The following is a 14843-nucleotide window of genomic DNA, read 5'->3' as shown; positions in this document are numbered from 1 at the left end:
CCGACGGGCCGCGGCGACGGGGCGGGTTGCGCCCGGTCGTGCTCCCGGAGCCGGGCTTGGACATGGCCCAGGCACGGCGGCTCCCCGTCGTGTGCAGCCCTCCTGCCCCACGGGCCGACACGGCCGCCCCCACAGTGTCACTCGCAGGACAAGGAGGCGCCGGCTCCCTTTCCCAAAGAGGGATGTGAGGAGGCACCCAGGCCGTACTAGGTGTGGGGGGGATGGCTGCGAAGCGAGGGGAAAGGCAAAGAGCTGGTGCTGCAAAGGGTGCTTGGCGGGCAAGGTGCCCAGCGTGCCTCAGTTTGCACAGCTGCTGTGGTGGGCTCTTCCATCACCAACCAACAGCGTGGTCATACAGACAGAGGAAAGGGGGAAGAGAGGACAGAAGATAGAGTGGGAATAATGCTCAGAGCAATGGTTTGGTCATGTCAGAGGGGTAAAGCTCCCCCTCCAGCTGTGTCACCTCAGCCAGCACATTCCTGGCTAGAAAGTCTTCACAAGACAAAAGACGTCTCATTTTCCTGTTACCCGTCTTGCTACTGGAGTGAAGGCACCAATACTTTCATTGTCTTCATTCATTGTAGGGCCTGTTGTCTGCCAATAGCTCTGTCTTCCTTTCCTCCATCAGAACTGGTGGATAGTTAGGGTGCAGCTGCATTAGCACCTCAGTTTGAATCAGGAGAACATGAAAAATTTAGGTGAAAGGATCTGCAAGATGTGCAGCAAATGTGCTCTGACCACTGTGAGAATTCAGCTTTGCTTTGGGCTAGGGCTAGTCTGAAGTCCCCAGACACTTACGGAGTTGCAAAAAAGTCTTCATCATCAGCTGTTTCCCTCTACAGATCTGCTCCTGCTTCACCACCCTGTTTACTGAAGTGGACCTACGGATCTAGGATCTGCTCAGTTTTATCATTTATCATTTATCATTCTCAGTATTGGCTGAGGTGACCCCAAGTGTCTTAGATAGCAAGGAATTTCATCTAATATTTGTAGGATCAGCAGAGGGAGAGACTCCTGAGGAAGAAAGCTGGAGGTATGCTGGTTCTCGGGCCCAGGGGCAGCAGCAAGGGCAGTTCCAGAGGTAAAAAAGAGATTTGCATTGCAGTAGCTGTCGTGAATAGGGTCGCTTTTGGAGACAGTGAGTAGAATGAGGAACCACTAGAATAGATCCAGCTTTGTATCAGGTAGGTGATAAGAGATATTTTTGAGGAAGACAGGTGGTGACAATGCTGCCATGATCTGGCTTTTCTTTGGCGTGAGGAATTCCCACAGAGGAACAGTCTTGAGGTGGTTCAGCTCAGTCGCCAGTCCAGCAACAGCAGGAGCCAAAGAAGTGAGAAGGGACAGTAGTGGCCCCCCTCTGTCACTTTTTAACCTATATCATTTGGGGGAGGTTTATGCCTTGAAGTGAGAAGGTCTGTATCCACAAATGTAAACATTTGTGCAGCTTCAATTGTGTCATCTGGATGAAGTGCTTGATGTGATAACTTACACATCACCTTCCTCCTCTGACTCAGGCGTTGAGTCTCCTTAGCATGAGTTGTTAGCCTGCTTGTGTGGGTGAATAAATCCTCGTGTTCTCTCAGAGAAACAGCAAACCAAGCTTCCAGCACTTTCTGTACTGTCTGCCTGCCTCCTCTCCACACAGGAAGGGACAAGCTGCAGCACAGCATCTTTTCATGGCTTAGGCTACACCTGACAGAAATTGGTGAGCAGAGCTGGATGGGAACAGTCCTCCAGTCTCAAGGAAGCTTCTTGTGTTTGCAAATTAGTCTGGGTTATTACTTTGAATGAAAGCAAAAAAATTGAAGATTTACTGTGAAGCAGAACAAACTCTAGCGGAAGAAGAGTTCTTATACTAGGGCTGTCACATTCCCAAGCAGATGCTTGTCCATCCATCTCATCTAAACGTATTTTAAAGATTTCCAGACATCTGGTTTCACTAGTTTTTGTAAGAGGTGCATTGCAACTGTCTATATGCTGCATGTTGACAATGCAGATGCAAAGGAGCAGCAATACTCAGACCTGGAAATCCTGAAGCCTCACAGTGCAGGGCTCCCTGTGTATCTAGGAAGTCCAGGCTAGAGGTGTGACACCAACCCCCCCCACCCCCCCCCCAGACTCATCTCTTAGGAGGACTCACACAGCTGGGGGTAATTTTTAATTCCTACAGCGTCAGGCTGTACTCTGACCAGCAATCTGCTGTCTAAAGTCTCAGCTCACTAAAATAGTCTAAGGCATCCAGGCCTGAAGAAACAGTATTGTTACAATGTCGGGGTATGAAATGGTTTCTGGAAAAGTTCACTGCATAAAGATCAGTTATTTCTGGACAGCAGCTCTGCAGGTCCAGGGAAATGCACTTCCCAGAGGTATCTTGGATCCTTAAAGGAACAGAGCACATTAACCAAGCAACAAACAGCAGAATCCTAAAAGCAGAAGCATTTACACAACAGCCAAATGCGCTTCACAGGGTTTTGATGGTTTGCTGCTCTTACTCAGGACTTTGATAGGGACCATGGGAGGTTTCATATGTTTCTCACAGATCATGGATGCAATTAAATCCACCCTCAGAGCCCCAACACGACTTATACAGCCTCCTGTGAGGTAACATTGGTGTGCTTGCAAGCAGGTTTCCTGGCATCCTTCCTGGCTCTCTGAGCAGGGTGTGGTTAATGGCTAACAAGAATCCAGCCAAGCATCGCCCTCCAGTGACAATGACTGCAATGTAGATTTGTCATATCCAAACCTTAGGTTCTATTTCTAGCACCATACAGCAAGATTTAGTGAGATTTCTCAGATATTTCATCTGCAAAATGGGCAATTGATAATAGCTCTCATCAGGGGACAGATGACTAGTGCTGGTTATGAGCTTCACAGAAATATTTAGGGTTCACAATGTATAAACTAGGATTTGGACTTGTGGATGCCTGTTTACCACTGAATGTTCTTACACAGCTGGGCACCTCCAAATTTTTTTTTTCCTGTCATGTACATAAATATTTGTATAAAGATATTTACTATGAGAAAAGGAATTGCCAGGGTAGCCTTGTCAAATATATGATGCTGTGATGCTGCACACTGTTTTGCAGAGGTGTGTATGTCCTCCTTCTTCCCCCCATTCCCCCTCCCATCCAGTGTAATGCTTTGTGTGCTCTTCTCTTCTGAGTGTTAGGGCCCCCTTTTTCTTCCCTCTTGCTCTTGTGGCATCACTGATATCCCAGCTCAGTGAATTCCAGTCTGTAAAAGACGTAAAACTGTCATTTCAGAATTTAATTATGCTGCTTTCCAAAATTACCGAACACTTACTTGTTTGTTCTCATACACAGAAAAGATAATTAGGAGCTCTTGAATCATTAGTCTGGGAACCCACAATATCTGGAAAGAGCTAAAATTACTTCTTTGCTTTAAATTTGTAGCACTGAATTGCAATTTTCATTTTACCTCTAGCTTCTCTAGGTATGTTTGAGGTTTCCCAAGGCCAGAACAATCATTTAATTCAAATATAGCCTGGGCTTTTAGGAGCACTGCTGACATGCTGGATGCAGCTGGCCCCTGCCAGGGAAGCTCTCTGGCTCCCCTCGTTGTTTCAGGTGGTGTGCTGGCCTCTCTGGAGCCACGGTCCTCATGCAGCCAGCACTGCTGTTGCCGCTGTCCATGTCCAGAGCCTCGTCTCCACACAGCACACGGACAAGCTCAGAGGAGGGACTTCCCAGCACTGGAGCCTGAAACAGGCACCTTGACATGGAGCCAGCTAGTGCTGAACCATTGAGGAGCTGGGGTTTCTCCTTTCTTCCTTTTTGATGCCTTGCCAGTGAAGCAATTTCTGCCACCACCTCTTATTCTGCTGTTCTTTGATTTTCCAAATCTGGAAGTACCTCTAAGACTTGGCCAAGCTGGCTGGAAAATAAACTGAAGGAGAGCCAAAGGCTTCTTCAGGGGGATGCCAAGGAAGGATGCTGACATGCATGAGGCAAAGGCTGTCATTTGGATGTGTTGCTCAGAGGTGAGTGCACTTACAGACCCTGGGCTTCCTCCTAGGAGACACACACTTGGGAATACTCTCAGAAAGGAACCGGTCCAAAGCTGAACATCTTAGAAGAATCTGGTACTCCAACTCTACCCTCACCTTTGAGAAGGGTGGATGGAAGCTACTCTTTCTCTGCAGCTTCGTTAGGTTAATGAGCCATTCAAATGGACACTGAATACTGCCCTTCCTCTCCCATCCCCCCACCATTCCCATCCCCAAGATAAAAAGAAATTAGAAGAGGCTGAAGTGCACAGCTTTTTCCCTTCTAGACCTTGGGAACATGGAAAGAAACACACAGGGTCATTTGGCTCTGAAGGCTGAGGGATGCGAGTGCTTTGCTGCAGAGCCTGCGGGGAGCATGAGTCACATGGATTGCCTCGGCAGATCCGGGCTGACAGCATTCACCAAATCACCGCCTCACGTTGCACTCAAAGGGCACAAATAAACTGGGAAGCAGGAGGGGCTTGGGGAGGTAGCGCTGTGGGACGGGGCTATTTCAGCCCGTCTGTTTCTAGCTCAGCAGAACTGGACAGGGCAGTATATCCTCAGCTGTGTCCAACCTCCTCCCTCCACTGGAGCAAGGAGGTCTGTGGATCCTGACTGAAGACCATGCATTGGAGGTGGGTCCAAAGGACTGAAGCATGTGCTTTTCCCTTCTGCAGCCCAGAAACATGGGGAACTGTAGTTCCAGAAAGACTGATGTAATAGGAAAAATCAGCACTTCACATATTTTTCCAAATTCATGCTTTCTGTGGTATTTCCACATCACTACACAGAGCTCTTGCTGACATTGTCATTTTGTAAGTATTGCCATGTATGCCAGCATCTCAGGGCTACTCTGATGAGCTGTCACCACAAGATAAAATAAGTCTGTCATTGTGTTTGCTGCTTTGTAGAGTTGTTTATTGATGTGGTTTGTGTCATGCAGAGGCATTAATTCCACTGTATAGTGTAGATACACCCTTGTCACACCTAGCAAAGGGAGAAGCCCTCAACACTTCCTGTGAAGGAGGACCAGGAAACATGGAAGATAGCCTGTAAAGTCCTGGCTTGGGCAAGATATAGCCACACTCCATTCCAGCTGGGGACTCATCTATTTTGACACGTTTTGTGCAAGCTTGTTCTTATCTGGTTTGAATCTCTACCTCTGTGCTGCCTTGAAGCCCACACTGAAGCTTTCAGTATTGCACTCAGATGGAAAGCAAAGCCCAGCTAGGACTCACTCTGTGGATGACGTTTGTCTCAATCAGGGCAGTCTGTGCATCTAGGGAACAAAGGAGGAAGATGGAGGAGAGCTGCCAAAAAAGAGAGATTTATAAGATTAGAGCCTACAGTGGTTTGTGCTTGCAAGTGAACTTCAAGTGGAGTAGGGCAGGGTCACAACTTTTGAGATCAGGAGACCCACTGAGGAATTGTGCAGTGTTGAGGAAGGCCAATCATTTTTGTTACACTCATGCAGGTGGGAGAACTGGAAGCTGTGCATCTGTGGATGCAGCTGTGTGCTTACAGACATCCCAGTGGCACCATCACATCTGCTGTCATGCTAACCAGGCTACCTGGGAGCAGATACAAGGACTTTCTGCAACGATGGCGGGGGTGTGAGCCCGAGTGCTCTTTGCAGGTGGGTCTCAGCTGTGCTTTGGGACTGAACCTTTGGTCACTTGTGAGGACTCAGTGTGCCTCTTCCAGCCTGTGCAAGAGAGGAGAGCTGCATCCTGGCTTTAACAGCTGTCAGGCAGCTCAGGATACTCCGTGTTCTCTGAGCCACCGCTGCTGGCATTGTCTGCTACCCATGCTTTTTATCCTGGACAGGCCAGGTTTGATGGACCCTGTGCTGAGAAGAAATTAACTCTACGCTGGCTAAAACTGGGACACAAGGTTTTTAATAAGCCCTATTAGCTTAGTATTTTTTTTGTCAGGCTGATTGTCTTGCTGAAAAAGTCAAGGCTGGTGTTTTTTGGTAAAGACATGGTTGGTTCAGCTGTCAGAACCTCAGGTGAGCCTCTGAACTGCTGGAGATGGCTGCAGTGCTAAAGGAGCTCCCAAAAGATGTTCACCCAGCCTAATTTTTTGTCCCATCCATGTATCAGGTGATACAGGATAATCCCTCTGCTCTAGATACCTGTGTGAGTGAAAAACTGAGCTGACTTGGGTACTCAAACAGTTATTTAAGGTGAAGAGTCTGGACTGTGGAAACAGGGGTAGCTTTTTGCTGAGGGGACTGTGCCAAGCAGTTTGGCATGACCATTACACAGACCACCACTGACTTTCTGCACATTTTCCCACATACAGCTCCTAAAATGGACCTGTACTTAAGCCATGATGATGCCTAGTTTAGCAGATTGATGGGCCACAACTGGCTCCCAAGGTATGCTGGCAGTTCAGGGACAGGACAAGAGCAGGAGGAGCAACTGCGTGCACCAGGATACGGACCAAGGCTTTTCCAAAATTAATGTAGTCATGTGCATGCAAGCACAAGCTATGGGAGGGAAAGTGATGTTAGTGACAAGCCTTTGTCACTCCTGTTTGAGTGAGGATGACGGTGGAGGAGCAGGCCTGACACCAGTGGGGGCCCACACCTGCTGCCACAGCTGCCTGGGGCTGCGTCCCCACTCCAGGGCTTGTGGGCTGGAGGACTTCCCCGGCTCACAGGTGTTGCCTGTGCCGTTGTAGCTGCCTGTCTGTTGTCAGTGTGGTGCTGGCGTGACTGCCGCACAGAAAACCCCTCCTCCAGCAGCAGGCATCCCACTGAGGGTCTTCACCACAGGGAGCCCTTCCCACAGCCCAGTGCCCCTCTGTGTCTGTCCCCAGCAAGGTCAGCACAGACAAACAAACCAAGACCGCAGCCAGTGACAGCTGTGGGACCTCAAGGCCTTTTTTGACCTGCCACTAGCAGACAGACAGTAGAGTAACTTCTATAAACACAAGACTTTTGTGTACATATTTTAACAGCATTTTCTGTTCAGGACATTCTGTCATCTCTGCAACATGCTTTTAGTTCCGGCTGAAATTTCCTGGGCTTTTCACTCCCTCTGCTCATCTCCTTGAGCCAAAAAAAAAAAGGGGGTCATTTGGTGAGAAACATTTTCAGTGGCTTTCTCAGAAGCATCTGCTTTCTGCACTCTGTGGGAGTAGGCAGTTCAAGGCTGGTTTGTTCTCCTAGCCAATTACTTTCTCACACCATTCCCAAACTTACCTTCTAGATCAATATTCAGAACTTCTTCAGTCTCTGACTTCCAGAATATATTGGTATCCTGGGCTATCCTCCTGATAAAATTAGTTCTGAATTATCCCACTGATTGTGCTGTTTTTACTTGTTTTTTAGCTTGTTATGGGAGAGATGAAAGCTACAGGCTGAGAGATGGATATGGGGGATCAGATATGTAGGTCTAGGGGTAGATATGTAGGGCACAGACTGCCCAGGAAAGGCAAATGAGCATGGACAGACATGTTTCACAGACAGCAAAGAGCTGGTGCATTAAGGAAGGCTCATGGCAGCCAGGGAGGTTGGAGATAGTGAGAATCAGCATTTCACATCCTAGCAGGAAAGAGAGAAATGTGAACTTGAACCAGACAAGAGTGCGTCAGAAAAAATGTAGTCCAGCTTGCAAAAAATAAATCCCAACCCCAAAGTAATTTATTGTCACTCAGGCAGATAAAAGAAGTACATAAAATTGGTTCCACAAGAAGGTCAAATTAAGTACATGAACAAAATACAAGCATATTATATATGTATGTGTGTGTATATATACACATATCTTCTGTTCAGCATCTCTCATTATAGAACTGAGGATCAATGATAACCCCTCAGGGTTTCTTGTCTGGTCCATTGGCTCCTAGCCAGACAACCTCCCTCCATGTCATTAGACTGGGGGAATGATGAAGGAATAAAGAATTACATTAAAACAGGAAAATGGGAGATGGATTCACAGAGCACTATGGGCTGCCACGTGGTTAGGTACAGGCAGAGACTTCATCAGTCCTTGTGATATCAGTGCTGCAGTATTATTTTTTCAGCCGGCTGCAAAAGAAAAGTACTACATGAGTACCACCCCCCACTTTTTTTTTTGCATAGAGAATGACTGCCTGCCTCTGTAGCTGAGGATGCAAACAGTTACTTGAGCATCCACACGGCTGCAGTTTAGGTTTCAGTTACACTGAGCTGCTTACTTGGCAAAGAGAGTTAGAGAACAACTGTATCAGCACTTGTACTGCACAGATTTATCTAGATTTTGATGCATCTGTACAGACTTTGTCCTCTCTTTATGGGGATTATTTTTTAACCTTGATAAAATGTAGGTGAAAACAAGGTGAATTCTTTGACACGTTATGCTCTTCACCACATACACATCCCAGCTGTGATGCAGTATTTCCAATAAACATTGTCATTGAATTCTTGGTGGCAGTGAGAAAAAATTAGATGAAACTATCACAGTTTGCCAATGTCACTGGTGAAATGAAGCAGAAGTCCAGTTCTGTTCCCAAACATTCATCAAACTTGTTCATGCAACCATTTATACTTCCCTTTGCACTCCACTCCCAGTGACAGAATGGCTGTCAAGTGTTTCCAACAGCTGCTTCTGATGCCTGATACCATATAAGCTTAAAGACATGGCAAAGGGCAGCTTCTCTGCTGAGAAATCCTTGCTCCCATGAAAAGGGTCACAACGCAATGGTGTATTTCACATCACCCAAGGCTTTTAGGAAAGGGTACAAATCAGACTGTTCTGTGATTTTTTTTTTCTCCTCTTTTGTTACTCCTGGGAGGTTATTGGCAATTTTCACCAAATGCAGTCCAGCAATGCTCTAGCAGAGCTGGAATTAAATTATAGACATCATGGATTTTTAAAATTTAGGTTTCATCCTTGTGCTTGCTTGTGTGCCTTCCACCTCCACAACCTTGATATCCAGATCTCAGATTCACTGTGGACCCTACCAAAGGACTTTGGAACTCCTGCTTGGGTTGGGCTAGCATCTCTCAACACTAAGATAATTTGAGTGAAACAACTCTGCTCAAAAGTTTCCCAGCACAGTGCTACCATGGGTGTGGGATTTAGTAGAGCTCATAATGCTTAAGCAGGAATTTAACATGAGTAAGAGCTGAAAATGCTGAAATGCAGCTGTACTGTTTCACCAAAGAGGCTCAAGTTCAAATTCTTCCCGCTCAGTCATCCAGCCCCTCTCTCTTGAAAACAGTCTGCCCATTCTGGGTGCCCTCATTGCCACTTACTGTTGACACTGACATGTCTTGTTTTCCAGCAAGTATTGTCTTGCCTGTGCCATCCTTTTTGCCCGTAGCTGCCAGGAGAGAAGGGACAAAGAATAATTGGATATTTTTATGCTTCAAATGCTTTCCTGTGAAGTGGGAGTAAAGTGCTGCCTGACATTTGCAGACTGCCCATCTCAAAAACTTGCCTTGAGTCTAAGGATTGACCCTTTGTCTGTTCTGCCCTGCACCCAGACAGGAAATCTGACTCCTCCTGTGGTTTGGAGAGCCAGTAATCTCTGCACCTTTCACAGGGACCGTGGCACTCACCCTTCTCCGCCGCCAGTTTATACCACTGATGATGCACAGGCACCCAAGGGCAAACGCCAATAAGCTGCCTCCAATGCTTGCTCCAATTACCACATAGTTAATCCAAACAGAAGCTTCCTCTGTGGGAGGATAAAAGTATTTAGACACAGAAACAAATAGAATTTTATAGCTTTAGGGTTGGGGCAGGGATGTGATGCTAATTTCCATACCCACGTGGTACTGAAAGCTGATCTTTTTGTCGCTGTCTTCTATGAGGTGACAGCTCCACAGCCCTGCAGCACTGATGTTCACCTCCAACTTTACTTCACGCTGCTTTGAGTTCTTAATGTCCATCTCAGTGCCATTCACACGTTCCCAGCGCAAGTAGGCATTGGGTGCAAGCTGTCCGGAGACCTGGCAGGTCAGGGTCATATTGGCTCCTCTGGAGAGTGGCCCAGCAGGGTTAGCTGAGACTGTAAAGCAAGAAAAGGACATGTGAGTGAGGGGATGGGAAGATGGGTCCATCAATGCTTTTGGGGCTTGCAGATTTCTATAGCTCCTCCTCTTCATGACCGACTTCTCTTCCTCTCACCTTTCATCACCACCAGCTCTATCTTGCTCTGTGTATGTCTTCCTTGGTACTCCAGCTGGCACTGGTACTGGCCAGAATGGTTGAAATGGACTTTGGGGAGCTTCACTGCTATGGTACCTTCAGGTTTGCTTTCAGGTATCTCAAACAGAAAGTTGTTGTTTTTTTTAGTCTCATGCAGCTGTCCTTGTGCTGTGACACTGAACTCAAGCAGCTCATGAGATTTTGCACTTTCCTGTTGTTTCCAATTCAGCTGTCCTGTGAAATCTTCTTTCCATTTTATCTTCTGGGAGTTCAGATGCCATAACAAGATGACAGTGCTATCAACAATTGCATACTTTCTTTCCAAATCTGGATTCTGAAAACCTGAATTTAGAAGAGACAAGGAATACAGAGGCAGGAAGAGCCATGGTTACACTTCCCCATGTTTACCCTTGATCCAGAGTGAGGCACGCCGCACTCAGTTTAAAAAGGATTTGGAGAAAAGCCATGATATCCTCCAGGAAGGTTAAACAGAGGGAGAATAAGACAGCAGAAAGAGCTGAAGCTCCCAAGCACAGCAGAGCTGAGAAGAACAGACCCCAAGGAAAGGAGAATCTTCTCCTCACCAAGCCTGGAGATAAATACGAGTGCAAGAGTGGAACAGAGCTCAAGCAGCAGAACAATCACCAAGCTGCATTGTTGGAAGCCCTGGGAAGTCAACCTTGGAGCACCAGTGCTTGGAATTTGGAGATTAAAAGTTAAACTCATGAGCTGAAGGGAATACTGGTTCCCAAGCCTGTGTGTGAGTTCCATTTTTGTTGTCACATACCTAATACCTTCACAGCAAAGGAGATGTTCTGATCAATTAATGGAGCGTCTGAATGGACCTGACACACCCAGGTTCCGCTGTCCGTAGTCTCCAGTTTCTTTAAATTCACTATGTATTTTTGACGGCTCTTGTTTTGTATTTCTGGTGTTACTCTGTTATTGTTACTGTCAAACAATGTGATGCTGAGATCAGGAAGAGGACTGGATGAATTTTGAATTAAAATCAGTTCAGGGACTTCATTCTGCAGAAAATGCCCATCCAAAGAGATTGTCACTGTAAAAAGAAAATGCACAGCCAGTAAGTCAGTTCCTCTTCCTGCAAGAGAGGGACAAGTGTTACAGCAAAGAGAACCTGGAGATGCTGTGCTCTGGAGATGGAGGAGAAATGATAGCCTGGAACAGAAGAAATGCAGCTGGATAAAGAATCCCAGCAGAAAGGTCTACCCAAGCTCTATGGTTCCCTCCCCTCTTGATGACTAAAAGCCCCCCACTCACTCACATTTAAAGATGTGCAGTGAGGTGCAGACTTTGTGAGTGCCATATTCACAGGTGTAGATGCCAGCGTCGGAGAGTTTCAGATTCCACACGTACAGTTGTTTATATTGCATCTTGATGTCAGCTCGACCAGTAATGAAAGTTGGTTCTTTTGAAAAAATAGGCTTGGTTAGGAGGGAAGAGGTTTCTCAGCTGTGTCAAGGGAGAAGGGGCAATGAATTGGAAGCCTTACTTTTCCAATATTTATTATTCTTTTCCATACGCCATAGAAGAGTATCAGAGTACTTCCAGCTCACAACTGTGTCCCGGGATAACTGTGAGTCAGGAAGTATGCCTGTGCAGTTCAGGGTCACGTCCCCTCCTTCAAGCCCAGTCTGGAATTCATTTTGGTGAGCCATACTGGAGATCAGGCCTGAAAGTCAATACCGACCAAAAAAAGGCATAAGTTCACTTTCTGAAGGGTGGCTCAGTAAAGACTTCCCAGCCCTCCAAAAACATGTTGATATTTCTCCTCCCTTTCCCAGACACTGAAATTATCCTCAATTTTTGAATTTGTCACTCCTTTATATCATCAATCAAGCAGTCAGTCAATTGAGCTCTTTTATTACTTGGTTATATTTTTTCACATATATTCAGAAAAAAAGGAAAATACCAGTAGTTATGGTGGACTGACCATCATTCATAATTTTGAAATATCAACAACTTTACTGAAACAACATTTTCCCACTGGATAAGACTTAGTTATTCTACTGGTAGCAAATGAAGGATGGCATATGTCAGCCCTCCTTCACTCCCCAGTCAACACTTGATGCAACACTGACAAATTTGCTCACACCTTTTTCCAGTTTTTGCGTGGATGAAGACTGAAAACACAAAAAAATGAAGAAATAAAGTAAAAAAGAAAGAAAGAAGGCTGACCTAATGCCAGGTTCCTGTTCTTGAGAGGAGAGCTATGTGACAGTAAAAGAAATAGGATGTATAAGGTTGAAGAAACATTAGGAGTGGTTTCTTGGAAGAATAATTTCTTTTCCTTCACTGTAAAGAAGTTTTCTGCAGGAGACCTTAAGAAGGAGATGGGGTTGCCAGAGGTAAGACTGGGAATAACAGGGTTGTGATCTTCTGCCTCATTGCTGGTAAGCTCTCAGAGATACCTAACCTGCAAATCCCCCAGATGACCTGAGTACTGAAGAGCTGTAGAAGTGTAAAATGAAAAGTTTAATGTAGGGTTTGCCAGAAGTTACATCCCTCTAAGAGGTAACCTGCAACAGTACCCATACAGGTTTTCAATAATTGCACACTGGACTATAGATGTTTATGATTTTGTCTTTAATTGTGAAATTAGAAATGTTATTAATAAGATTTGGTATTTTTGCTTTTTATTTGGTTCTAGGATGCACAAAAGATTTCCAATCTTTTCTCTGTGACCAGAGGAATCAAATCTTGAGTATCTGAGAAATGCTAGCTTGGCCTTATTCACTGTCTTTCCTTTCTTGGAAAATGAGCACTAAAAAATCCACCAAAGCTTATAACATTAGCAGTCAAGCTAAGCAAGCCAGTAGCATTCCATTTGCAAGGGCAAATCTGTGATGACATTCCGAAGATCACATCACAGATGTGGTTACGCATCACAGAGATGTTTTTGCCCAGACAGCTGGAGGCAATGTGGAGGGCATATTTTCCACTCTGCTTGATGTGTATCCTGTTTCTTACAGGACCCCCACTCCTGCATCTCTGTGGGGCAGCTCCCTAAACCCTGGTTTTGGCTGGCAGGCTCAGCAGGCTGGCTGGGAACAACCTGAGTCCCAAAGCTAAACCGTGTGAGGAAATTTATACAACACATCAGAAAGAGCCTAGAAATACACCGAGTATTGTGAGGCCTGTGAAAAGGCTGTGAGAACCATGAGGGTTTGTTGAGCCCAGGACTCACCCAGATGCAGAAGCAGGAAGGCAGCAGGCATGCAGCTCAGGGCTGTGCCACACGACTCCATCACTGGGGAACGCTCCTCTCATGCGCGGAGGGCTGGAAATGCTGTCACTGCCAAGGGATCTTATCCTGGAAGACCCAAATGCTCTATTAATAATGTTTGATTATTCAGACCTCGATGGATGGGACTTGTGTTCCCAGTCAGCTCCCACCATCCTTCAGCACAACAAAATAGAAGCTTATTGGGAAAGTTACCAGAGCCCTTTGTTTCAGCAAAGAATCCATCTACAGCGTGCCCCTGGAGTTTGGTAATAAACATTTCATTTTACTCATCCCTAGGTTTCTGGCATTCATCAGGCAGCAGCTGTTTATACTGCCAAGACTTCTGTGCTTTTTTACTTCTCTATGGTGGGTTATCATCACTCTTGCAGAGATTAAAGCTAAACACATACAGGGCTGCATTAGCAAGAGCACAGCCAGCTCTGCTGGAAGTAAAGTGAAGTAATTATTTCTCTCTATTTGGCACACCTGAGGTCTCATCTAGGATACAGGGTACAGTTTTGGGCCCCCAGTACAACAAACTGTATGGAGTTCAGTGGAGGGCTAGTGAGATGGTGAGGAAGTTGGAGCACCTGATATACAGGGAGAGGCAGAAAACTGGGCTTGACAGGGAGAAGGGAGCCAAAGTGAGATCTAATTTCAGTTTCCCGTTATCTAATGGATATTACCTAGAAGAATAAGCCACATTCTTCTCAGATGTGCACAGGGGAGGAACAGGAGGCAGCAGCCATATGTTGAGCAGGGAAATGTTGACTAGATAGAAGGAAAACTTTCTTCCCACTGAAGGTGGTTCAGCAACAGAGTAGATGCCAAGAGACACCAGGCAACCTCCACCATTGGAGACACTCTGGAGTTGCCTTGTCAAGCCCTGAGCAACATGTTGTAGTTTTAGAGTCAACTCAGGTCTGAGTAGGAGAATTAACTGATGACCTCCCAATGTCCCTTGCCATCTAAATATTTCCATGTAATTTTGTGATTCTACAATTACAGCCATCTTTAGGTTGTTATTAATATTCTTCTTCAGATTTGGTTGTTTTTTTTTTTTTAACTTCTTACCTTAAAATTTTCAATAACCAGCAAGTCTGATGTTGGAAAGACATGCTTGAATTCTTAAGATTATTCAATGAAAAGTGTATGGAAAAGGGAGGAATGAGCTCCAAAAGAAGTTGCATTAATGGTAGCAAAACCTTAAGTGATAACTGGAAGCTAATGGTCATGTTAAGGTGAGTTACCAAATTAGATGCAGTTTCTGACTGTAGCAAAGACCCAGTGCTGGTAACAGCTGGGTGGAGTAACAAGGTGAAGAGGACCATGGCCGCTGGTGCAAGGACATTACCGAGCTCTCCATCCCTAAACCAAGGCATATATCACAGAAGGGAAGCCAAGCAGCTTAAATGCTCTGGGGAGTGAGCAAGCCAGTGAG

General features: G+C 45.8%; 1 protein-coding gene across 1 annotated transcript; it reads right to left on the bottom strand.

The window, feature by feature from the left end:
- Positions 1–7773: 7773 nt before the first annotated feature.
- Positions 7774–13661, bottom strand: CD4 (CD4 molecule). Its single transcript, XM_053935150.1, has 9 exons — positions 13364–13661; positions 11669–11848; positions 11441–11584; positions 10943–11215; positions 10135–10497; positions 9773–10015; positions 9564–9682; positions 9258–9325; positions 7774–8048 (listed from the first exon to the last, which is right to left on the bottom strand). Exons 1-9 carry the CDS (start codon positions 13422–13424, stop codon positions 8033–8035), a joined length of 1467 nt encoding a protein of 488 aa, XP_053791125.1. The 5' UTR covers positions 13425–13661; the 3' UTR covers positions 7774–8032.
- Between the last annotated feature and the right edge of the window lie 1182 nt (positions 13662–14843).

This window comes from Vidua chalybeata, chromosome 2 (genome assembly GCF_026979565.1).
Source record: "Vidua chalybeata isolate OUT-0048 chromosome 2, bVidCha1 merged haplotype, whole genome shotgun sequence".
Taxonomy (NCBI): domain Eukaryota; kingdom Metazoa; phylum Chordata; class Aves; order Passeriformes; family Viduidae; genus Vidua; species Vidua chalybeata.
Note: the sequence above shows the minus strand (reverse complement) of the source record. Positions and strands in the feature narration are given on the sequence as shown.